The 25,334-nt window shown below is 43.1% G+C and overlaps 1 protein-coding gene across 5 annotated transcripts in view; it reads left to right on the top strand.

The window, feature by feature from the left end:
• PCDH17 (protocadherin 17) overlaps positions 1-25,334 on the top strand; it is a 505,466-nt gene that overhangs the window by 59,674 nt on the left and 420,458 nt on the right. For 3 of the 5 annotated variants that reach the window (XM_032787736.2, XM_032787737.2, XM_032787735.2), the window contains exon 4: positions 18,208-18,291. The exons of the other annotated variants lie outside the window; for them this stretch is intronic. In XM_032787736.2, coding sequence (XP_032643627.1) covers positions 18,208-18,291 — 84 coding nt within the window. The remainder of the gene's footprint in view (positions 1-18,207; positions 18,292-25,334) is intronic. 5 annotated transcript variants of the gene reach the window in all.

Here is a 25,334-nt window from a genome sequence, read left to right as displayed (position 1 = left end):
GCTCTTTGCTGTTGTTCACTATCCTGGAAGATAAGGACCTGGTTAGTAAACTGGCTGGAAAATGGAAAAAAATTGGTAACATTTTTGTTTAAATTTTTTGTTAAAATTTAATTTCTGACAAATTTTGCAATGATCAGTGCTTTGGCTAGATGTTTAGGTTATACTGTCTGGGGTGATTAGGCAGTTGACTGCGCTGAAGAGTTCTATTAACTGTGATTTCACCACTGCTGGAGCAGAAGAAAATTTGGTTTTTTTTTCACAACCTGTATGGAGGTGGCATATTTCCACTATGAATGTTTGAATTTAGGGCCACAATTTCTAAGCAGGGCAAAATGAGTGTGCCTGCAAAATTGTGCAGTTACCTGAACTACTTGGTTTGTGTTCAGTGAGTGCAGACACATTTTAAGAGTTGCTTTTGTTTTGTTCTACTGAAAAATTGGCCCTTAATGTTTAAGCAGTAGACAAATTTTCCTGATTGTTAAACCAGAATTAAAGTAGGATCAAAATTGTTCCTGTATGTGATATGAGACATCAGATATTGAACTGATATGTCTGTGTACAGTGAAGTAGGATTATATTGTAAATTTGAAAATTTAAAGTATTTTTTACAGGTAAGACCTTGGAAAATATGTTGCTATTATTTATTAATTACTCTATGTTTCTGTCACAGTCTTAATCAGATGAATTGCCCATTGTACAAGAAACTGTGCAAACAAATGTGAACTGTCATAATGCTAAACTGAAGATAATAGGTGTAGTCTTCTTTTCAGATATTATTTCTGTATAGAATATTGACTTTATGCCCTTCTATTTTAAAGAGGAAAATTATAGAAAAGGATATCCCGAGATAATAGCTCTCTTTTCAAATCATGAATGGGTGCTGTGAAGTGATTACTTTCCTAATAAAAAGCTCAAGAGTTGTACTGTAGACAAACAAAGCAACTTAAAGTATTGTTGAACACAATGTTAAGATCCTAACATTTATAGAAATCAGACTTTGCAAACCTCATGTAAGTGCATATACATTGTATCTGGATAAATATATTAGAAATTTCATGGCAGTAAGTAGTGAGGTTTAAATTTATGTTTTATCAATTACCCTGGATAAAGAAGGTAGTCATTCCGTTTCCAAAGTGTAAGACTTTTTCACATCTCTGGTATTAAAAATGATGCCTTGCCAAAGAATTATTAATAGAAATTCTACAGTCTAAGAAAGCTTTTAGTTATGTTAGGGAAGTAAACTGACTGAAGTTTTTCTCGTTTCGTAGAAGAAAAATAAAGGCATCAAACATCAGGACTGGCAGTACATATAACTGCTTAAATTCCTTGCACATCGCCAGTTGATTGACATACTCAACAAGCTGTTAATTGTCCACTTGGTGTGTTTTAAATGAGCCTTAAATTTTTAGGATTTCTGATGTAGATTTGTAAGAACTGGAAATTAAGTAAGTTTAATTGCCTGTTGGGTATTTTTGTTCACTATTCACAGAAACAATACTCTAGGCCATTGTAGCACTTAGTCTGGATTTTCAAAGGTCCTTTTTCCCTGATTTGAGCAGCATACATTTGTTTTCTTTAAATGAATAACTGTGTACCATTTATACTGAGGTAGTACCTTTCAACTAGTTCTATAATGAGCACATGCATGTTGTACCAGTTATTCATAAAATAAAAATTGTGTATTGTGATGGAGCAAGGCCAGATGGCTACAGTAAAGTACTGAGAAACAGGTATGTTAGCCCCAGGCTAAACAAATCCCTAGGACCATGGTAACCAAATGGCAGTTGCTCCAGGTTAATCAAGGCACCTGGAGCCAATTAAGACCTTTCTAGAAGGCTGTGGAGATAGCTACTTTAATTAGAACACCTGCAGCCAATCAAGGCAGGCTAATCAGGGCACCTGGGTTTAAAAAGGAGCTCACTCCAGTCAGGTGGGGAGGAGCTAGAGGAGAGGAAGTGTGTGTGAGGAGCTGGGAGCAAGAGGCACAAGGAGCTGAGAGTGAGAGGGTGTGCTGCTGGAGGACTAAGGAGTACAAGCGTTATCAGACACCAGGAGGAAGGTCCTGTGGTGAGGATAAAGAAGGTGTTTGGAGGAGGCCATGGGAAAGTAGCCCAGGGAGTTGTAGCTGTCATGCAGCTGTTACAGGAGGTACTATAGACAGCTGCAATCCACAGGGCCCTGGGCTGGAACCCGGAGTAGAGGGCGGGCCCGGGTTCCCCCCAAACCTCCCAACTCCTGATCAGACACAGGAGGAGTTGACCCAGACTGTGGGGAAGATCACTGAGGTGAGCAAATCTGCCAAGAAGCGCAGGACCCACCAAGATAGAGGAGGAACTTTGTCACAGTATGTAGACTGGTAGTGTTTTAGAATAGTAATTTAGAGGCCTTCTTAGATAAGAGTATAAGAGTGTTGGAAATCTAAGGTGACTCTAGTTGTCTCTTCACACAGTGAATTGGAACTACCCTTTTTCAGACTACTTGCTTTACTTTTACTTCAATAGTTTTGGTCCCTAGGGTGCAGAGCTGAGAAATATATATATATTATAACTATGATGCCACATAAGCAGAATAGCTTACATGATGATACAAAGTGAACTATCTGTGGTAGTGAACAAGCAGAGACCACTTTGTGTAAAACAGTTTTTTACAGTCTGACTGTGGTGAGCTGTTCTCACCCCAGTGGTACTTCCTGAGGAACTGTTAAATTTAGTTGCATTATAATAACATTTCTCTCAAGAAATGAATTATATACCTGTAGAGTAGTGATTTTTTGCATGCAACCGTGGCTCTTATTATGCACTCAATAATATTTTGTCTTCAGCTATGAACATTTGTATTGGTGCCCGATGTGAATTAACCTGTGGCTGTGATATAAAAGAGAATGTTGGCAAGGTTGGGATGGTTAGGATGGCGACGTTCTCTTCTCAATGTCTAGACTTGATTGTCTTTATTGTGTTCAATAAATGCCATGTGATCTTTCATCAAGAACCATAAATAAAAAAATCAGAACATAATATTGAGTATAAGGAATTGTCCAACCATCCAACAGAACGTCCCTAATGTTGGACACTTACAGCATGCGGTATAAATCTTGATTACCAAAACTTTACCTCCTCAAGGACTACGTTGTCAACTTTCAGGTAGCCAATAGACTGAAACTAATTTGCATTAAATGGAGAAGATGCAGCCATAATTTTGAACATGATGTATGGATTATGGAGACTAGAGAGTGTAGTTTACAGTGTTCCATCGTGAGCTGAGCGGAAGGTTCACTGGATGTTTGGATATGTAGTTTCTGTTCATGATGAAGACAGCTGGTAAGCATCACTTCAGTCACCCTGCTCTGGAGAGAGAAGATTATGCCATTAACTGAGTTATATTGAAATACCATATCTGGTATAAAATGGCCACTGTGTTCTCTGTGACCTCATCCCTGCAAGCCAGCTGCTAATAGGGGATATCTGGTGGGTCTTTCTATTATATATGGTCTCTTACAATTCCTGTCTCCACAACTGATGACCTATGATTTTTCATCTGCCTTTATACCTACTTCACGCATAAAGTAAGGTGGGGTGGGGGTGGGTGGGAAGGAGCTAACCTTTTCAGCTCGATTACAGAGAGAACAATTTGTTTTTGTAATTAGAACTCAGCAGTGATCTCTGTTTATTTCAATGTTATTCAGCTCGCTGTAAACAGAACTCAATTTTGACAACTGTTTAGCTCACGGCACAGATTTAAAGTATTAAAGGATAATGGAAGACTTATTAGATTAGCTTTTGCCATGATCTTTTAGTGTCCCAGATAATTATTATTTGTGATACAGCTGAATGGTTTAGGCTTGTATTATTATTATGCATGCATTTCTGTGTAATACCTTATGTACTGTTGATAGGCACTAAAATATGCATTAGGAAGTATACATTTAGTCGGATTGCACTGATGTCAGTGGCGTTTTCAAGTGGTTCAAATTGCTCTTTTATGTGAACTGCTTTAGTTTCCATGTAAAAGAATGAAAAGGTTCTCAGGCTCCAGATTTTTTCTTTTAAAGGCTCAGTCATCTTCATCGTTATTATTACTCTTAATCATTTTTAGTAATGCTCATGTGATTCCACCACACACCTTTGATCCAATCATTTCATTACATTTCTCCTCAGGCTCTTGCATTTTTATTTTTAATGCTCGCTCTCTCTCTCTCTCAATCTTTTTCAATGTTCTTGCATATTGTTTTCTTGCACTACTACCCTTCTTATGTTTCTTGTTTAGTTCTTTATGATCATCCCTGCTAATCACATACTGTTTTGTACTTTCTCATTTCATTCTTTTTCTGACTGCCTCTTAATACCCATTAATTATGACATTGCTTCTTACTCTGATCTTATCATTGACTTTTTACCTTTTGATCACTTTCTGCCTATTGTACATAAAGTCTGTCTTTTTAATCTTTCCCCCACTTTTCCCCACATGCTGGGTCCCCAGTTTCTCTTTTTTTTTTAGTTAATCTTGTTCTGTTACTTTGTCTGTCTCTGATCAGAAACAATATCTCTAATCTTATTTTCTGTTTTAACACGAATTGTATACACTATTTTGTCTTTGTTTATAGCTTTGATATCCTATGTAGTCGTTCTTTTAAAAGACTTAACTTAAATGGCAACTTCCAGGCAATATTTAATATATTAGGGCACTGTGTTTAAAGAAGTTTACCTGATCATGTTGGGCACATTCTACAATTACTGGAATAAATAACTGAGAAAAACTTTTAATATGGAGTTTTCACATTTGAGTGATTGCATTTACTCTTAATGACCACTGGAAAAGAGCATATGTCAGTGATGAAGTGGGTGCATTTAACAAAAAGAGAGGTTCATAAGCGAAACACATTTCATATTTTCTTCTCAACCTCAGCGAACACTGGTGGTTTACTGGTTCACAATTTGCTTAGAGCAAAGGAAGCACAGTGTCAAGGTTGATGAGCCCAAATTGTGCCTACTCTAAAAAAATTCCTGATTTTTTTAAAATGTTCTTTTCAGAAAAAAACAGTCTGATATTCATGGGTCCCTGTCCTGCCTCTTTCTGCTGTGGCCCCATCCATTCCTCCCAGGGCCCCTCCAATATTCCACCCACACTATGCCCCAGATCCCACCCATGATCCGCTCTTGCCCTCCTCCCACTGCCGCCACTCGCCGCATCCCTTCTCACCTCCATCTCCCTATCCGCTCGGTCCCCTCCACCACCACTCCTCACATCCCTCCTCTCCCTCTCTCACAAGGCCCCCACCGCCCACCATTCCCTCTGTCCACCTTCCCCCAAGCCCTCTCTGCTTACACTCACTCCGTCGCTCCTCTTCTCCATCCCCTCTCAAGGCCTCTGCCCACGGTTCACTAAGTCTCTGCGGGGGAAGAGGGACTGTGGAGGACAGGAGGGATGCAGTGAGCAGGAGGGACCTTGTTGAGTGGGGGGTGGAGGAGAGGACGTGCCAAGTGGCGAGGACCTCCAGAAAGGGGATGGGGGTGGAGTGGAGGAAAGGAGGGACTCAGCCAGGCAGAGCTGGGTGGTCTCCCAATCTCTCTATTGTATATTAGTCTTTATACTGCACTCATCCTCATGGTGTCTGATCCACTACCATCAAACAAAACAAACTCCATTTTTGATAATTTTAATCACATGCAGATGTTACCTCATCCTTTTGCTTAGTGCTCTCTTTTTGTTCACTTAGGGAGGCAAGGTATTGAAACCTACAAGCACCTCAGTTTTACAACAGTGTTTAATACCTGGGGGTGAGGGGCATGTCCATCTTTTGGGAACTAGTTATGTAGGCCCAAGATAAAGGAGTAGATAAGTATGATCACTTTGGATCGGAAAAGCCTTAGGTTTGGAAATTCACATGCACACATTGCAAACATGCTGCTGTGTCTGTGGAAAAAGAAGCAGGTGGCTCTCTGAAAGCCAGAATCCTTCTCTGCGCCTGTTCCTTGTGATCCTTACTGTAGTTGATTGCAATAGCATGTATACAAGATTGTGGGCTCAGGCAGCATCCCACAAGTCAAACTTTTTTTGCCCATGTTGCACAACTAGATAATACTCTCCCAGCAGCATGTAGTCTGTGTATGAGTGAAGGAACTGGGAGAGGGCTCAGGCCTCCCAGACAGCAGGAGATTAGGAATGGGGAGGTGAATCAGACAAAACATGTAGAAATGTTGTAAAGACTGAGACATGGTCTACACTACGGGGGGGAGATCGATCTAAGTTAGGCAACTTCAGCTACGTGAATAACATAGCTAAAGTCGATGTACTTAGATCTACTTACCATGGGATTCACACTATGTGATGTTGAATGGAGACACTCTCCCGTTGACTCCCCTTGCCCTTCTTGTTCAGGTGGAGTACAGGAATCGACAGAAGAGCGATCAGTGGTCGATTAGCAGGTCTTCAGTAGACCTGCTAAACGCCATCCGATGCATCTGTCACCAAGCGTTGAACCACCGGTAAGTGCAAACAAGCCTTAAGAAAGGAAAATGGTGGAAGAAAGAGAATGGCAAGCAGGAAAAGAGAAGGCAGAAAAGGAGAAGGGAGAGGAGAGAGAGAAAAGAAAGTTAGTGCTATCTAGTATCAGAGGGTAGCTGTGTTAGTCTGGATCCGTAAAAAGCAATGTAGAGTCCTGTGGCACCTTATAGACTAACAGATGTATTGGAGCATAAAATTTCGAGGGGAAGTACTCACTTCGTCAGATGCATGTAATGGAAATTCTTCGAGTGCTTGCTCATATCGATTCCAATTAGGTGTGCACGTTTGTTGGATGATTTTTACCCTCGCAAAACTCGGTAAGTCGGCTGGGTTGCCCCCTGGAGTGACGCTGTTATGGCGCCGAATATATACCCCTGCCGACCCAACGGCCCCTCAGTTCCTTCTTACCGTCCGTGATGGTCGTTGGAACGCGCGGCTTTGCTGATCTCCACTTCCCTAGCTTACTTGTCGTTCTTTCCTGTTAATTGTGTTTATAGTTTGAGTTTTACAGTTACAGTTAGTGTTAGTTGTTGTGTGTATATATATAGTTAGTGTATACAGTTGAAGGGGGGATCAGGGATTAACCCCTTTCCTCCACCCCGGTGCCGGGCTCATGCCCAGGTCACCGAGATTCAAACCACATGCTCGGTGTGCCAAAAGCTGATGCCAGTAGGAGATCCCCGCGACTCCTGCCTCAAGTGCCTAGGGGAATCCCACCTTCCTGACAAATACCGCATCTGTAAGTCATTTAAATCGAGGATGAAGAAGGAGCGGGACTTTTGACTGAAACAGCTCCTCATGGAGGCAGCACTTAGCCCTGCAACGTCGGTACCGAGCACTCAACAGCCTGTATCAATGAGGAGCGTTCCTTCGGCTCCGGACCACTCTGGTACCGCGAAGGAGCCATGGCACCGGACTTCACAGGCACCGACGTCTGCTCGGCACTGCTCCCTGTCCCTGCGGCCCAGGAAGCAACACAGCGCTCCAGTTGCTTCGGCACCATCCACACCGCAAAAGGAGCACCCGTCGAAGATGGATCGCCCGGCACCTTCATCTTCCATGGCACCACCGAGTGTGGCACCAAGTGAGGCATCATTGATTCCAGTCCCGCAGGGGCCGTTGAGTCCGGTGCCTGAAAGCTCCCCGGCTCACGCTGTGGTTGAGCTTGCTCTCTTATCTACACTGGAGACCTTCTCCATGGCAAGAGAGCTGATAGCCATGATGGAGACTGCACAGCCTCAACCCCCGGCACCACCGGTGCGGGTCATCCAATCCATTGGGAAATCTGCCTTGGTGAGGCCGCCCTCCGTCGGACCCGCAGAGAGACGTTGTTCAAGATCTTGGTCTCACCAACGCTCTCGATCACGCCGATCACGCTCCCCATACCGATCCGCCAGATACTCCCGGTACCAATCCGACTCCTGGCGCCGTCCATGGCACCGCGCATCTCGCAGCTGCTCCAGGCGAAGGGACTCGAGATCCTGGTCGACCTCCCAGCACCGCTACGGTCTCAGGTCCCAATCTCGCTTGCGGTACCGTTACAGTTCCCGGTACCGCTCCCCAGTGCCATCCCGGGAAAGACCAACCCGAGATGTGGCTCCCTCTCAGGGTCTATCACCACTCCCTTGGCTATCGAGACACACCTAGGTGTCATCACAGGCTGGTAGCATTTCCTGTTCACAGGATCGTGACTCCGATGTTCCCAGCCATGTATTCCCTGAGAGCCAGGGCCACGAGCAAGGACCCCATCAGTGGTCTTTCTGCACACCATGGGCGTACCACCAAGCCCACGGTGCTCCCTCAGTAGCACCATGGTCTGCCCCGTCGGAACACCAGGCACCAGAGGCAACCGTAAGCTGCCCCCCCACCCATGGGTACGGATGAGGCTTCGGTACCACCTGCAGACACCCAGCTCCCACCAGAGTCTGACACCACTCCTCAAGAACAGGAGCCCTCACAGGACCCTCTTGTCCCTGGCCTCTCCTCTTTCTTCTCACCAGACAAGGCTGTGGCAGGAGCATCCTCCTCCGGCCCTCCCCCAATTGATCTAAGGGCCCATCAAGACCTCCTGAGACGAGTGGCGCAGAATATGAATCTGCAGGTGGAGGAGGTCCCTGAAATAGAGGACCCAGTAGTGGACATCCTGTCTGCAGACGCACCTACTAGAGTGGCTTTGCCATTTATCCGCACTATACAGGCAAATGCGGACACTATTTGGCAATCCCCAGCCTCGATCCCCCCACAGCCAGGGGAGTAGAGAGAAAATACATTGTTCCCTCCAAGGGGTACAAGTATCTCTACATACACCCACCTCCTTGCTCCTAGTAGTTCAATCAGTAAACAAGAGGGAGCGTCATGGCCAGCAAGCTCCTGCTCCCAAGTCGAATGAGGCTAGGCACATGGACCTCCTAGGCCGCAAAATATATTTGGCTGGAGGCCTTCAATTAGAGTGGTAAACCAGCAAGCCCTCCTAAGTAGGTATAATATAACACGTGGACGTCCTTGGGGAAGTTTATGGAGCCTCTTCCCCAGGAGTCCCGATAAGAATTTGCGGTCCTGTTTGAGGAGAGTAAGAAGGTGGCGAGAACCTCCCTCAAAGCCTCTCTGGATGCAGCGGACTCTGCTGCCAGGACTCTGGCATCAGAAGTGATGATGAGGTGTATTCCCTGGCTCCAGGTATCAGGCCTTCCTCCTGAATTACAACAAACCATTCAGGACTTGCCCTTTGAAGGCCAGGGGCTCTTCTCAGACAAGACTGATCCCAGATTACAAAGTCTGAAGGACAATCGCATAATAATGCACTCGCTGGGGATGCGCACACCAGTGACCCAACGCAGGACCTTCCAACCCCAGCCTCACCATACTTACGCCCCGCCTAGGCCATAAGAGGACTTCAGCAGAAGGCGTGGCCGAGGGAATCGACGGAGGCAGTCTGGCCCACGGGTGGTCAAAATCAGGCCCCCCCAAACCACCGGCAGGGCCCAAACAAAACTTTTGATGGTACGCCTGAGGACGGCCGACCAGTTGTTTTCCCAGATCCATCCCCCTCCCTTTTACAACTGCCTCTCCCATTTCCTCCCTGCGTGGTCCCAGCTAACCTCAGATCGTTGGGTCCTGCGCACGGTGGAGTTGGGATACCACCTTCAGTTTGTTTCAACCCCACCTTCTCACCCTCCCTCCTCGTCCCTCTTGAGGGACCCCTCTCACGAGCAATTCCTCTTACAAGAGGTCCAGTTGCTTCTAACCATTGGAGCCATAGAGGAGGTACCAAAAGACCTAAGGGGAAAGTGGTTTTATTCCCGCTACTTCCTAATCCCCAAGGCAAAGAGAGGTCTACAACCAATCCTAGACCTGCGAGGAATCAACAAATTCATGATAAAAGTTGAAGTTCCGCATGGTATTCCTGGGGACCATTATCCCGTCTTTGGATCCCGGAGACTGCTATGCTGCCCTCGATATGAAGGACGCATATTTCCACATCGCAATTTATCCACCACACAGACATTACTTCCGTTTTGTGGTCAACCATCAACATTTTCAGTTCACGGTCCTTCCATTTGGCCTTTCTATGGCTCCACGAGTATTCACAAAATGCACGGCCGTAGTCGCCGCCTCCCTCAGATGTTGTCGGGTGCACCTCTACCTGTATCTCAACAATTGGCTCATTCGAGGGACCTGAGTCACAAGTGAAACATCACCTGTACATCGTCAAAGACCTATTCAGGAGCCTAGGCCTGATGATCAACATAGAGAAGTCTACTCTGATACCCATGCAGAGAATAGACTTCATCGGGGCGATTCTGGACTCCAATCTGGCCAGAGCCTGCCTGCCGCAGCCTCATTTTCAAATGATGGCTACAATTATTCAAGGCCTCCAAAGCTCCTCGACAACGTCGGCTTGCACTTGTCTCAGCCCAGTAGGTCACATGGCCGCCTGCACCTTCATGACCAAACACGCCAGGCTATGCCTCCATCCATTCCAAACCTGGCTTGCCTCAGAATACCAGCCGGGTAGGGACAGCCTGGACTCGATACTCACTGTTCCCCCAAATGTTCTAGGCTCCCTAACCTGATGGCTTACTCACACTCTAATCTGTGCAGGAATGCCATTCCACCTACTGCAACCTTCGATGACCTTAATCACGGATGCGTCATCTCTGGATTGGGGTGCCCACCTTGAGGGCCGCCGCACTCAAGGCCTCTGGTCAGCTCAAGAACTATCCTTACACATCGATGTGCGGGAGCTGAGGGCGATTCGTCTAGCGGGCCAGGTGTTTCGAGAGCATCTCCAATGTCGTTGTGTTTCAGTGTTCACAGACAACACAACGGCCATGTTTTACATAAACAAGCAGGGTGGACCACGCTCCTCCCTCCTTCGTCAGGAATCCATCCAGCTCTGGGACTTTTGCATAGCCCACTCAATCGATCTGGTAGTGTCCTCTCTCCCAGGAGTTCAGAACACTCTGGTGGATCACCTCAGCAGATCCTTTCTGTCTCATGAGTGGTCGATTTGTCCAGACGTTATCCATTCTGTTTTCCGGAAGTGGGGTTTTCCCCACATAGACCTCTTCACCTCCTGCGAGAACAGAAAATTCCAAGAGTTCTGCTCCTTCCAGGGACACTCCCTGGGCTCCCTCTCAGATGCATTCCTGATATTGTGGAGGAACCATCTACTGTACGCCTTTCCACCGTTCCCGCTGGTCCACAGGGTCCTCCTCAAGCTCCGCAGGAACAGGGCCCACCTGATCATGATCGCTTCAGCGTGGCTGAGGCAGCACTGGTACACCATGTTGTTCGACCTCTCAGTGGCAGACCTAGTTCCCCTACCACTCTGGTCGGATCTCATAACTCAGGACTTTGGCAGACTTCACCATCCAGACCTACAGTCTCTTCACTTCACAGCATGATTGCTGTGTGGTTAAGCCAGTCCCATTTACGTTGCTCTGCCTCAGTCCAACAGGTACTCTTGGGCAGTAGGAAGCCTTCCACTAGGTTGACATCTGGCCAAGTGGAAGCGTTTCTCCTGCTGCTGCGCTCAACGTAACACTGTCCCCACGCAGGTACCAGTTCCTACTGTCCTGGAGTACCTCTGGTCCCTGAAAGAACACGGCCTAGTGGTCTCTTCCACAAAAATACATCTGGCAGCCATCTCCGCCTTCCACCCAGGGGAGAACGGGCGATCAGTCTTCTCTCAGCCCATGATTTCAAGGTTCCTCAAGGGCTTGAAACGTTGGTACCCACCCTACCCCTACGTGGGACCTCAATCTGGTTCTAGCCAAGCTTATGGATGCTCCTTTCAAACCGCTAGCCACCTGCTCACTGCTGTACCTCTCGTGGAAGACAGCCTTCCTCGTCACCATTACTTCGGCAAGGCGAGTATCTGAGGTTCAGGCCCTGACAGTGGATCCCCCATATATGGTGTTTCATAAGGACAAGGTACAGCTGCGACCACATCCCGCCTTCCTCCCTAAGGTGGTGTCCGCCTTTCATGTCAATCAAGACACCTTCCTTCCGGTCTTCTTCCCAAAGCCGCACTCATCACGTCGGGAACAACAGTTGCACTCCCTTGACATCCGCAGGGCTCTCGCCTTTTATATGGAAAGAACAAAGCCCTTTCAAAAATCGCCTCAGCTCTTTGTAGCAGTGGCAGACCAGATGAAGGGCCTGCCGGTCTCCTCTTAGCGAATTTCATCTTGGGTGACATCTTGCATCTGTGCCTGCTATAATTTGGCTCACGTTCCGACTAGCCACTTCACCGCCCATTCTACTCGAACTTAAGCTTCATCTGCCGCCTTCCTGGCCCATCTTCCCATCCAGGAGATATGTCAGGCAGCTACTTGGTCATCGATTCACACCTTTGCATCACATTACACATTGGTACAACAGTCCAGAGATGATGCAGCATTTGGCTTAGCAGTTTTACATTCTGCGACACCTCACTCCGACCCCACCGCCTAGGTAAGGCTTGGGAGTCACCTAATTGGAATTGATATGAGCAAACACTCGAAGAAGAAAAAAGACAGTTACTCACCTATGTAACTGTTGTTCTTTGAGATATGTTGCTCATATCCATTCCAAACCTGCCCTCCTTCCCCTCTGTCGGAGTAGCCGGCAAGAAGGAACTGAGGGGCCATTGGGTCGGCAGGGGTATATATCCGGTGCCATAACGGCGCCATGACCCAGCCGACCCACTGAGTGTTGCTAGGTTAAAAATCTTCTGACGAACGTGCACGCGGCGCGCGCACACCTAATTAGAATGGATATGAGCAACGTATCTCGAAGAACAACAGTTACAGAGGTCAGTAACCGTCTTTTTCCAGAGACAGGTATAAATATGCAGGCAAGAATCAGTCTGGAAATAACGAGGTTAGTTCAATCAGGGAGGATGAGGCCCTCTTCTAGCAGTTGAGGTTTGAACACCAAAGGAGGAGAAACTGCTTTTGTAGTTGGCTAGCCATTCACAGTCTTTGTTTAATCCTGAGCTGATGGTGTCAAATTTGCAAATGAACTGAAGCTCAGCAGTTTCTCTTTGAAGTCTGTTCCTGAAATTTTTTTGCTGTAGGATAGCTACCTTAAAATCTGCTATTGTGTAGCCAGGAAGATTGAAGTGTTCTCCTACAGGTTTTTGAATATTGCCATTCCTTATATCTGACTTGTGTCTATTAATCCTGTTACGTAGAGACTGTCCAGTTTGCCCAATATATATAGCAGAGGGGCATTGTTGGCACATGATGGCGTATATAACATTGGTGGATGTGCAGGTGAATGAACCAGTGATGTTATAGTTGATCTGGTTAGGTCCTGTGATGTTATTGCTGGTGTAGATATGTGGACAGAGTTGGCATCGAGGTTTGTTGCATGGATTGATTCCTGAGTTAGAGTTGCTATAGTGCAGTGTGTGGTTGCTGGTGAGAATATGCTTAAGATTGGTGGGTTGTCTGTGGGCGAGGACTGGTCTGCCTCCCAAGGTCTGTGAAAGCGAGGGATCATTGTCCAGGATGGATTGTAGATCACTGATGATGCATTGAAGATGTTTAAGCTGAGGACTGTAGGTGATGGCCAGTGGAGTTCTGTTGGTTTCTTTCTTGGGCTTGTCTTGCAGCAGGAGGCTTCTGGGTACACGTCTGGCTTTGTTGATTTGTTTCCTTGTTTACTCGTGCGGGTATCGTAGTTTTGAGAATGCTTGGTGAAGATCTTGTAGGTGTTGGTCTCTGTCTGAGGTCTGTCAGTGGTATCTGTGGCAGGAGGAAATAATGTAAGGGGACTGTTGAGTGGCCATCAACTAATCCACAACAAATAGAGGCTTCAGCAAAAAAGGATGGAAACCACTGTCTTAGATCTTCTTAAACTTCTCACAAGTACAGAACAGATCAGCAGGTTGGCAATGTGCATACATACTCACAAATGCTGATAGGTCTGATTTCAGGCTTATTAGCTTAGTGATATCATTTTTAAAAACCCAGCAAATTCTTTCCCTGCAAAAGAATGTGTGGTACTTTCATCTGACAGCTATCATATCTTGGTAGAACTCAGAAGGTGATGTTGCATTGTAGTGCATGTGGCTGGAATGCGCAGGCATGAATGGCACTTACAAGGTCTGTATTTTTTGGTGAAAGGAAAAAAAAACACAAATCCTTGGATTAATTTATATGTAAGATTTTCTTCTTTAACTCAGAAATAACTGTCCTCTGAATTCATATATAAAATCTGAGAAGACAAGGTGATTAATCACAATCCAGCGTGTACTGTCAGTGTGCCATTTTATTTTAACATTGAAAGGAAAAAGTTTAAATTATTTTTCCCTTTTTTGTAGCCATATTAAAAGATAGTGATGATTATATATGTATATGGCTTTTTATGTCTTTTTTTTTTAAGAAATGACATAATCTGCTCTACAGAGTACTCAAATGTGCAGCAGATAATGTGTCCATAATGCTATTGTATATCATTCTTCTTTTCTTGATCATAATTCTCATAATAATAATTTAAAATATAATTCTGCATCTTTTTTCAGATCAACATAGTGGGTTATAGGCTAAATGTCATGAAAAATTAAATTAAATCACAACATAATTCCCTATAGAAATCTGTTTAGTTCTGTAGAATTCCACTAGGAAACACTGAAACCTAAGATGTTTGTATGGTTTGGTGAAAAGGTTGCTTGAAGCTAAGTGAGCAGGGTGTAATTTGCAGTGCTACAGTATAGTATGCATTTCTTTTTCATCCAAGGAAACTGTAATAATGTGGCAGAAAGATTTTCCTATAAACAATATCACAGTTGTAGCAATCTCATATAAAATAGTTTCTTGTATTAGTATTGAAAATGTTGTCATTTTTTACACACTGTTAGGTTCAAAAGTCTTGCTGCAACTTACAACCTGGATGGATCAGTTCAAGATTCCCAATTTTCTATGCACACGAGTGCACAATAACTAACAATACACTGATATGTGGCAGTTAGTACAAACTAGTCTTCCTTCATAGTCTTCTCAGGTAGTTGCAGGATGTGCCAGATGTGGGGTGTTGTCTTTTAGTATTTTGTGGCATTTTCTCTCCGTTTCTAAACTGCCTCTTCTGCTTTGATTCTTTTGTTGAGAGCAGGTGAGGAAGGTGTGGAACAAAAGGGTTTTTTGTAACTACAAAAATTAAAAGCGAAACTGTAAAGAGATTTATCTCAAGCATATGCAGAAGAACCTCTGCACAGAAATAGTATTTTTTTTCAAAGTAATATTTTACATTACAAAAGAAATTTCATGTTAAATATGCACATATTTATGACTAACTTTACAGGCCACATTTACAAAAACTACACACGTCATCTTTCATTATTAGAGCAGCTTCTAGAACAAGGTGCCATTTAAAAAAAATCAAATGCATCCCCTTACCTTATCACAAAAAGAGATTTAAAATCTGAAGTGTTTCATTTAAAAATGATTTTTAACCTTCTGCTTGGCGAAAAAAAAAGAGACGTTTTTCAGGAGAACAAAAAAAAAAGTAGGGGGGAATAATCTGATAATCTGTAACTCTGTCTCCTAAATGTAATTTTGCCCAAAGAAAAGATATTAAGCTTTCTGAAATATTTTCTGTTCATATTTAGTTCAAAAGCATTCTTTTATTCATCTACATCTGACTCTGCTACTGGAATATCATGATTTCTTTTTTACTGAAAAGCCTGAAGGTTGGGAGCTGCACACTATTTTATGACCTTCTTTAAAGAGCAGATGCTAACTAGGAATAATAGGAAATTAAGTTTTGTCTTCAGCACTAAAAAACTAAAACTAAAATTATAAGGCAATCTTTTGTGAAAAAACAGAAAGGGGCCTGCAAATGATATTCTGTTCTATTAATAAAGGATAGTATCTCTTCCCACTGTAACATAAACAGTCAGTGGAACTCAGCATAGGAATAAAAATTGCACTCTGCAGAGCAAACCGGAAAAAAGATTAAAATCAACATTTTGTATAACAGCCTGCCAAGAAATATGGAGAGAATACACAAAGATGTCCACACATACCTATTACAACATAAAAAGCCTTTCTCAGTCCTGAGAGCACAAACTTGATGAACTATTAATTCATAACCCTGTGGATAAAATATTCTATTTTAAATTATTAAGAATGATTTGGATCCATCTTGTTTACAATAATTTAATATTCACTGGATAATCTCAGTTGAGATATTTACTAAGAACTGAAGATAGGAGTATCGAATTGCTCTAGCACACATTTTCCCAGAATCTGCTGCATTTTGTTCACTTGTGATCCATCATATGTAAGATGAGATCCCTTAACTATTTCTATCTAGTATCTTCTTTTGAATATGACTTCAGTTGCTCCTTCATTGTTTTTACCCTTTTATTCTAATATGGATAAAGTGAAGATTAATTAGACCATTTTGTTGTTTTTCTTTGTTAGCTTGTACTTGTCACAACATATTTTTCATTTGTGCATTGGAATTAGGACCCCTTATTCATCCTAATAAATTATCTCTTTGAAAATTCATGGAAAACGGAGCATGTTATAGCACTCTGTTTGCATGGAGGAGCTGTGTGTTTCAGAGGGCCTTTTTAGACAGAGCATACATTTGTCAGTGTAACATTTTCCACTTTTTTTTTAGGTTGAATGTCAAGTGCTACTTACTGAAATGAAGTATTACAAAATGAGAAGTATTTATCATAGAAGCATGACTACTTTTAAGATATATAGTGGTTTTATGTCAAATTTAGGAAGGCAAAAATAAGCCTGTTTGGAGAAAAGAGAACATTTATGAATACTGAAAGACTGTGGACCTACATAAAGAATCTCTTTAAAAGCTCTGGAAAACTCACTGGAGTATCAATTTGAGTGTGGTAACAAGATGACTCATAGATTAATTGCTTTTGCTTCAACAAAACAAATAACATGCCTTTCACTCTGCGCTTTGATGTGCTGAATATCATAATAGTAGCCTTATAAACATGTGCATATCCCAGACTTACTTTCAGGTGTGTCCATATGTTGTGAGAGCACACTTTAAGAGCAGAACAGAAACAGACACAAACTAAACATGAAGCCAAAAAAAAAAAAGAAAAGAAACAAAAAAACGAAAGAAACATCTGCAAGGCAACAGTGCAAAAAAATGTTTAAGCTGGCTGTTATTAACTACTCAACCTGTTTTACGCTGGAATTCTGCATAATTATGTTACAGAGGAGGGGGAAACAACAGATGTTGAATAAAGATTGAAAGTAAGAAAATGAGATTTTTTAAAATAAAAAAAATTAGAAAGGAGCTACAGTTGCTCTCAGCTAGACATTTTTTTGGCAAGACTTAGACAGCAATCTATTTCTCAAATTCATTGCCCATTTCAGCAAGATTAATGTAAAACAAAGTGTTTCTTTTTAAGTCTGATCATCTGAACAATTATACAGCTTTAGTAATCCCCAAGTCAGTCTTTCAGAAAACAGCTGAATGTTTCCTCAAGCAATTTCATAAAGTAGATTAAATGAATTTGATATCAGGTCAAAAAAACTGCAATTACTTTGCATGAGTTTTTTTTTTTCCTATTAGCTTATATAATTAATTGTTTTTACTTTCTGTACAAATATTTAAATAATCAATAGATTGGACAGTTGTTCCCAGTCTTTGTGGGATAAATGCCATTAAACTATACTCAAAGGTTTTTTTTTTTTTTTTTTTTTAATGTCACCTTTCAGACATCCCCCCACATGCCTCAGACATTAGAGCAAAGGCAATAAACCACCTTTTACTTGAGAGAGTGGGACCCATTTTTTTCCTCTCATTAGTGGATAATTTCTGGCTTTGACTATTAGTAGATTACTACTTTGAAGTTGCTGTCAATAGTGAGCCATGGTATAGCCAAAATGGAGTGCTGAAGGACACGTACAGAGCCAACACAGTATTATCTGAAACTATTTGCATCACCACTATGGCATTCCCACTATCATTAGCACATAGAATAATTTACCCATTGACTTCAATGGGAGTTTTTCCTGAGTAGGGCCTGCACAGGATTGGCCATTAGTCCTTAACTGGAGGCCTCATGCATTTCTGTGATGCTGCTGCCCTACTCTTAGAGATGGTCATTCAAAAAGGTTGTTTTATACAAAAGCAGAGACCATTTGGGAAGAGGGATTCAGAATTGAAACGGACCCTTTTCCCAACATTTTATTTTTCTACTTGTTAACTAAAAATATTTTATTTTTCAAGCATTCTCGACTTTGCTTTCCTTTGCTATCCTCACCCTACACACCATCACAAGTAGACTTCAGTCTGTTGATCTGCTTCTGCCAGGTGAGCAAATACTTCATCTGCTAGCTGTCTTCTCTTGTGATCAGAATTTTACATGTAAGATTATAAATCTTCCTAGGTTTTTTTTTGTTTTGTTTTTTGTTTTTTTAAGGCTATGGCTTAGAACTTGATAAGACTGTATTATTTCTTAAAGAGCTTACAAGTAACATGATGAAGAGGAAGACTGCAGATTTGTATGCATTTTATATTCCAGAAGAGTTGAACCAAAATTTCATCTGACTAATATTCAAAGTTAAATCACTTTGCCTTATTATATTTGCATTAGTCCTGACAGAGCTTTATAAAAGATTGTATGCAATGCAGAGATTGTAGAGGTATGAGAGAAATGAAATTTTTTCTCTGTGTGTGTGTGTGTACACGTTTTCTGGGCATGCTCTTATTGCAGACTTTCACTGAAATTTATCAGACATGAATATCCGTAGTTCAACACTTTAACACATTTAATACTGCAAGTCTGCCACTACCACCAATCTCTGTAGGAATCGTATGGTTCACAAGCACCAGCAGGTTGATGGATCTGTCTGTGGAATCAGGACAAATCTAACTTATGATTCATTTTTGCCACAGATAAGTCGTAAAACTAAGACAGCAGATTGATGGGGGTTTAGGTTTTCTGCGCTTGTTTTAAAAAGTAGATGTAGAACAGGTTCTTCTGTTTTATAGCCTGGAGCTGAACTGTCAACATAAAAGATGTACGAACTTAACACCTGAGAGCCGGGCTGAAGAATTTCTTCCTATTTTTTTTTAGAACAGATTAACCGCCACACAATATAGCTCATTACTGCCTAGTGTAAATTTATTGAAAAGGCAGTTTTTGCTAAAGTACATGAAATACTTTATCTAGTCATTATCTGCTTTACTGCAGGACACAGAAATCAGCTGGAGAGGCTTCTCCTGCAGCTCAGAGAAGAAAGATAGTCACTCAAATCACTGTCTGTCTGTGGAGATTTCTGCATCTGACCAAAACTTATTGGGCTTGAAAATTATTCTTTCATTTTGTGTGTGTCTGTGTGAGAGAGAGAGAGAGAAAGAGAAGGTGATTGACATGTATATACCAACTCACTGTCACACTTGATGTCATGTTATGGTGGTTAGAAATATTTTTGATTTATTAATTCTGTTATTAAAGAAGAAAAGAGTGGAAGTGATGATCACATGCAGAGTAACATAACTAAAGAATAACTGTTCAGGTTTTGCCATGTTTGATGAATATTCTTCTAGTTTGGGGGTTTCTAGTAATTAATTAAAAGAGTTACCTCTATAGAAATCAGTATATCATTTTGTTATTTATACCTATGTCATCTAACAAAAGCACATCACATCATTTTTTTTCTGAATTTGAAAATAGGTTGTAAAACAGTTGAATGAAAAAGAAAACAAAGTAAATGATTTTTAACAAATAACAGCATTTGTCATCATCATCAGCTTATACCTAGTAGAAACTAACTTCTTTTTTGTAGTTGTTTTCCATGTTCCTCATCTATAATTTTTTCGAGGCTTGCAGATGCCCTGGACAATAGAAGCCAAATCCTGCTCTCTTTACCCATGCAAAACTCCCATTGAGCCAGTTCTTGAGAGGTATCAGAGCAACTGCAACTCTGAGGGGGTCTAAGAGAATTGTAGTTCCTCAGTACCTCTGAAAATTCAGCCCAATCATTTTCTCAAGATAGATTTACTCCCAGTTTTAAATGACAGAATTTAACATGCAGTAGTTGCTTTAATTATTTATTAGTGATAAAGCTACATGGAGAAAAATACCTGCTGGGTATTTTTGATAAAGCTAAATGGGGGGGGAAGTTGTGCTGAAATGCATTGTTGTTTAGCTTTTACTGGAAATGACACATTCTGTGTTAGTGTAGCGGGGTAGTCACCCACTCCTGTCCCGCAGGGTTTAAAGACAGACCTCGGAGAGGGCTGTGGCAGGGGAAAATGCTGCTAGGCTGACTGGGGAAGTAGTCGCAGCTGAGTCACGCCTCAATCAGGCCTCAGCTGGCCCTATATAAGAGGCTGGGAGCCAGGAGCTTGAGAGTCTCTCTCTGTTTGTAGAGGGAGATAGGCCTGGCTGCAATGAGCTAGCGACAGGATACCTGAATGAAGCGGGGCTGGGGAAAGGCAGAATAGCTGAGGAGCTCCACCCTGGAAAGCCCCAGGCTGCGGCCTAGCAGAAGGCAAATAGGTACTGGGGGTTGCAGAGGGCAGTCCAGGGGGACGCAAAGGCAGCAGGTCCACACCCTTACAAGTGGTGGAGAATGTGGATAGAAGCGGTCCACCCCTGACACAAGGGGCTAGAGAAAGGACAGCGGGACTATTGCCCGAATACTGAAGGGAGTGATACAGTGGATGATAGATCCTGGGTACACTGGGGTATACTATGCAGAGGCCCCAGGTGTCACCCCTGGGTGGGCCCCAGGGGCAGCCGCCCGGCAGAAGGGGACAGAAGAACTAGAGGGACTCTGGGGGACCCAACAGGGACTGTGGGAGATGCTGTGGGCCCTCCAAGAGCAGGTCAACCAGCTGGTGAGGGAGCAGCGGGTCCTGCAGACACTTCTTGGGTAGGAGTTTAATAGGGACTGTGGAGGGTATGGGCTGCGGAGTGCCAGGGCCAGGAGCCCCATGGGAAGGGCTTGCTACGCCTGTGGTCAGACAGGACATATAAGATGTGGACTGTCCCTACAGGGCTGGAGGCAGGGTATCTCACCCTAAAACGGGACAATACCCAATCCCTCAAGAAGGCCGCTGGGTGAGGGGACCCAGGCAGCTGCGGGCGTGTTGGGCCTGTGGGCAACAGGGACACTTAGAGCGGGAGTGCCCTGCCCCAAGGAACACAGTCCAGTGCAACCCAGGGAGAGTTGGCCCAGAGAGGGATGAAAGAAAGATGCTGAGGCCCAGGGCAGCATGGAGACGGGATGCCTGCTGGGGCTGCCAGGCACTCGGGCATATAAAGAGGCACTGCCCCCTCAGAGAAACTGAGAAGAGGCCAGAGGAGGTGCCTGTGCCGCCCAAAAGGGCCAAAACAGACAGAGGCAGCAGCCAGGATGGCAAGATCCCTGCGGGAGGTAGGAACCTAGACCGTCAAAGGATCAGTCACTGATGACGAGACCCAGACCACATGGGCCCAGCAGGAGGCTGAGACTCAAGTGGGGGGAGCCCATGTAACAGTGGAAGGGAAGAGGACCTGGGGGAGTCTGACCTGCACACATAGCTGGAGGCTGCAGAGCAGGCTCGCCGCAATGCCGAAGCGAGGGCCTTGGACCTTGTGAATGAATGTGCAGCTGTTGTTGAGGAGGAGACCCGCTTGCGGAACCGGCTGGAGAAGTCAGAAAAGAAGCGGGCAGCTCTAGAGGCGCATGCGCGACTGGGCCAGGCCAGGAGACACTGCAGGGTTTAAAGACAGCCCTGGGAGAAGGCTGTGGCAGGGGAAAAAGCTGCTAGGCTGATTGGGGAAGTAACAGCAGCTGGACCATGCCCCAATCAGGCCTCAGCTGGCCCTATATAAGAGGCTGAGAGTCAGGAGCTCAAGAGTCTCTCTGTTTGTAGAGGGAGATAGGCCTGGCTGCAGGGAGCTAGAGACAGGGTACTTGAGTGAAGCAGGACTGGGGAAAGGCAGAGGAGCTGGGGCGCTCCAGCCTGGAAAGCCCCAGGCTGCGGCCTAGCAGAAGACAAATAGGTACTGGGGGTTGCAGAGGGCGGCCCGGGGTAGGCAAAGGCAGCAGGTCCATACCCTTACAGTTATCCTTTGCATTGCATAGGATTTTCTTTTACTTTTGCTTGATGTCAGTTTTAAAAAATCCACCTGTGCTTAGCCACAGCCATTTATCAAAGCAATAAGCTGATCTTGCAGGGATTTGTGATTGAACGGCAGGAAAGGCAGCAACTTACTCAAAAGGCGGATTGGGCATTTTCTATAACCACTAAATGTTTGGGCAGAGTTGTTTTTAGTTGTATTTTTTTTTAATTTTGCCCTTAAGTAAGGCAGGTGTATGTCAGACATCCTTTTTACTGCCTCTGTGTGTTTATGTATACTGTGTGTGCATGTATAAATGTTTTTTTGTTAGGGTTTTTGCCTTTATTTTTTCAGAATAACCTTTGAATAAATAACTTTTTTAGTGAACGCTGTATTCTATTTATGTAAAAAAAAAAAAAAAAGCATAATCAAGGTTGTTAAGTATAAAGTTTGCCTTTCCTTGACATTTGTCCCACACTGAAGTTCTTAACTAAAGGGCTCCATTCATGAGTATGCTTTCCTTTTATAAACAAATCCTTTTTGTCACTTGAAATTATATTTTAAAAATAGCACCTAAATTACTGGTGAGTCAAGGTTTATGAACCAGTGGGTCTTGCATTCTAGAGAATGTTGAGTTTGAATTTCAGTCCCGATTCAAACAAAGCTCCCATTATTATCAATGGTACTGTTGCCCAAATCAAGATTGTAGGATTGGGCCTTATGTGTATACTCTGGTTTGTTTGCTGTCAGTTCCATAGTATTTGTTTATCTGATTTTTAATATCTTTATGTTCTGAGTAGATGTAAGTACCTCAGACCATTATGGCCAGTCCTGCCCCAGATTTTCTGTCAGCTCTTGCTGCTTTCTTGTCCTGTACCCATATGGATAGGAGGTTCTTTGCTGTTCTCCATGTCTGGAGGATGCCATTAGGGGCCCTGTAGGCCAGTCTCTAGCATCAGTGATACTCTCTACCTTCATGGAGGGGATAGGGTTATAAACAAGTTTCTTTAAATTATCTCTTCTTTCCTGTCTGCTACTTGGTGGATGCAAGGTGTTTCATTAACCATGTGCAAATTTCTTACCGAGTGATTTAACCCAACTGGGCATGACAAGTTATAGCATGTCATCCAAGAAATTAAAAAAACATGTTCCTGAAAAAATGAGTATGAGAAATAGCAGCTATAGCACAAATAAAACGTCTTTTATATAAGATTTCATTATGAAACTAGACTGAGTTCTCTATGCCATAGAAACACAAACTATCCATTTGGATGTTTGGCTCTGCAGTTTTGCTCTTATTTGATAGCAGAATTGTCTGCAAAGGATATTTTCCCACCTTACCATGAGAAGAGCTATGAAGTCAGTATTTAGGATCTAAGTCCAAAATTTTCAAATGTTTGTATCTAAAGGTAGAAACCTAAATCTGTATTTAGGCACCTCAATCCTCATTAGGTGCTTGATTCACACTTAGTTGACTAACCTCACAAACCCACATTTTAACATTTTAGCCCATTTTGTTTGGTTAGTTATTGTAGCACTCGTGATATTCTGGGCACTTTCCCAGGCATTCAGGAATGACAAGTTCTTGCCCAAGCAGTTCATAGTCTCAGGACAGATAGATGGGTAGACAGAGGTTAGGGGAAGAAGAACAAAGATGGAGATATATTATGGCCAGTCCTATCTATCTGTCCTGAGACTGTGAGCTGCTTGGGTGCGAACTTTCCATTCTTGAATGCCTGGAAAAATAAATACAGGGAGTATAATATATATAATATCCCTGTATTTACTTGTATTTATATATGCAAGAGGGATATACAGATCTAGCTATAGATCTATATATATAGTCAACTAAGAAATGTAGACAGTATAGTAGATGTAGGTCTTCAAGAGAGAATTAAATGTGAACAGAGAAGTGGTCTTTCAGATGAGTTCAAGGAGGTCATGGGAGAGGGGCATAGAAGAAGACAGAGGCATTTGTGCAGGAAGCTGACAAAGGTGTGGTCAAGATTTGAAGGGAGCAGTGAGACGAGCAGATCAAATTGCAAACAAAACAACTAGTACCTGCAGAATATGAGGGCCTGAATGAAAATTTTGGTTTGTGATACACTGAAAGAGTAAGTGAAATAAATGGGGGGAAGGGGTACTTTCTTACCTGTCCCAAACTCTTGACCCTTTCTGTGATTTTGGTGGGTGACTCCCAAGTAGATTTGCACTGAGAGGACGATGCTAGAGAGAAAGGGTTGCATACTCATTACCCGTTTCTGCTCATCACCTTCTCTGCTCCTACCTGCACCCCGCAGAGCCATGGCTCCTACATTCCACTAAGAGACCTCTCTTAAAGCAGAAAGAAAACACAGCAAATCCTATCAGAGGTTTGGAAACTCTTCAAGCAGATTTTGTTTCATGTATCAAAGAGTAACAGCTGGTCCTCAAAGTATTTATTTGCTACATATAATTATCACCACTTTTATTCATGGCCTGTGTTTCTCACAATAGATGTTCTACACTTTCATTGTGCCACCTCATAGCTCCTTGTTAATTTATCCTCTGTTTATGATTCTTCAGCTGCTTTCATAGGGATCTCTAAAGATGCTTGTTAAGAGAAAGCATTTTAACAGATGTCCTTGCACATTGGGATGAACGTATTATGGATACAGAATTGTCTTCACACTTCTTACAATCACCTTTTTCCCCTGCTCATGCAGTGAACACCTCTGGCTTGTTGTCAGTGCACTTGATTGCAGCGTGGGAGGCATACAGGATCAAAGCAAGCCTTGTATCTTATGTTCTGTCATGCAAGTGTTGTGAGCTTTATTCCCATACTCCCAATATTGATATGGCTGCTTTGTGATTTTAGAATTACAGTATAGTAAGAGCATAATCTTTTTCATCCGTTTGTAGGATGACAGTTTTGACCCCATAATATATATCCCTAATATCCTTGTGAGTTTAACATATACATATGTGAAGCTGATCTCAATATGATAAATTGCAAGGAGATGTGATAAAATGACTTTATCTTTTACCTTTGCCTGCCTGACCTACCCCCTGCAACTAGTCCCTTTCCCGAGGCCCTATTCTAACAGTCCAGCTCTGCAAGCCTTTCTAACAGCCATCATTATTTTAAGTCAACCCATCAAACAGAAATTTCCTCCTTCCCAAAACTCACCTTTGCCCAAACTGTGATAGGCAAGATTCAGCTCTGTACCAGTAACAGCTTTTCTGTATGTAAAATGTCACTTATAGGCCCCAATTCAGCAAGGTATTTAATCACATGCCTAGTTTTAAGCATATAAGTATT

Source organism: Chelonoidis abingdonii, chromosome 1, assembly GCF_003597395.2.
Source record: "Chelonoidis abingdonii isolate Lonesome George chromosome 1, CheloAbing_2.0, whole genome shotgun sequence".
NCBI classification, from domain to species: domain Eukaryota; kingdom Metazoa; phylum Chordata; order Testudines; family Testudinidae; genus Chelonoidis; species Chelonoidis abingdonii.
This window is presented reverse-complemented; position numbering and strand designations above follow the sequence as displayed.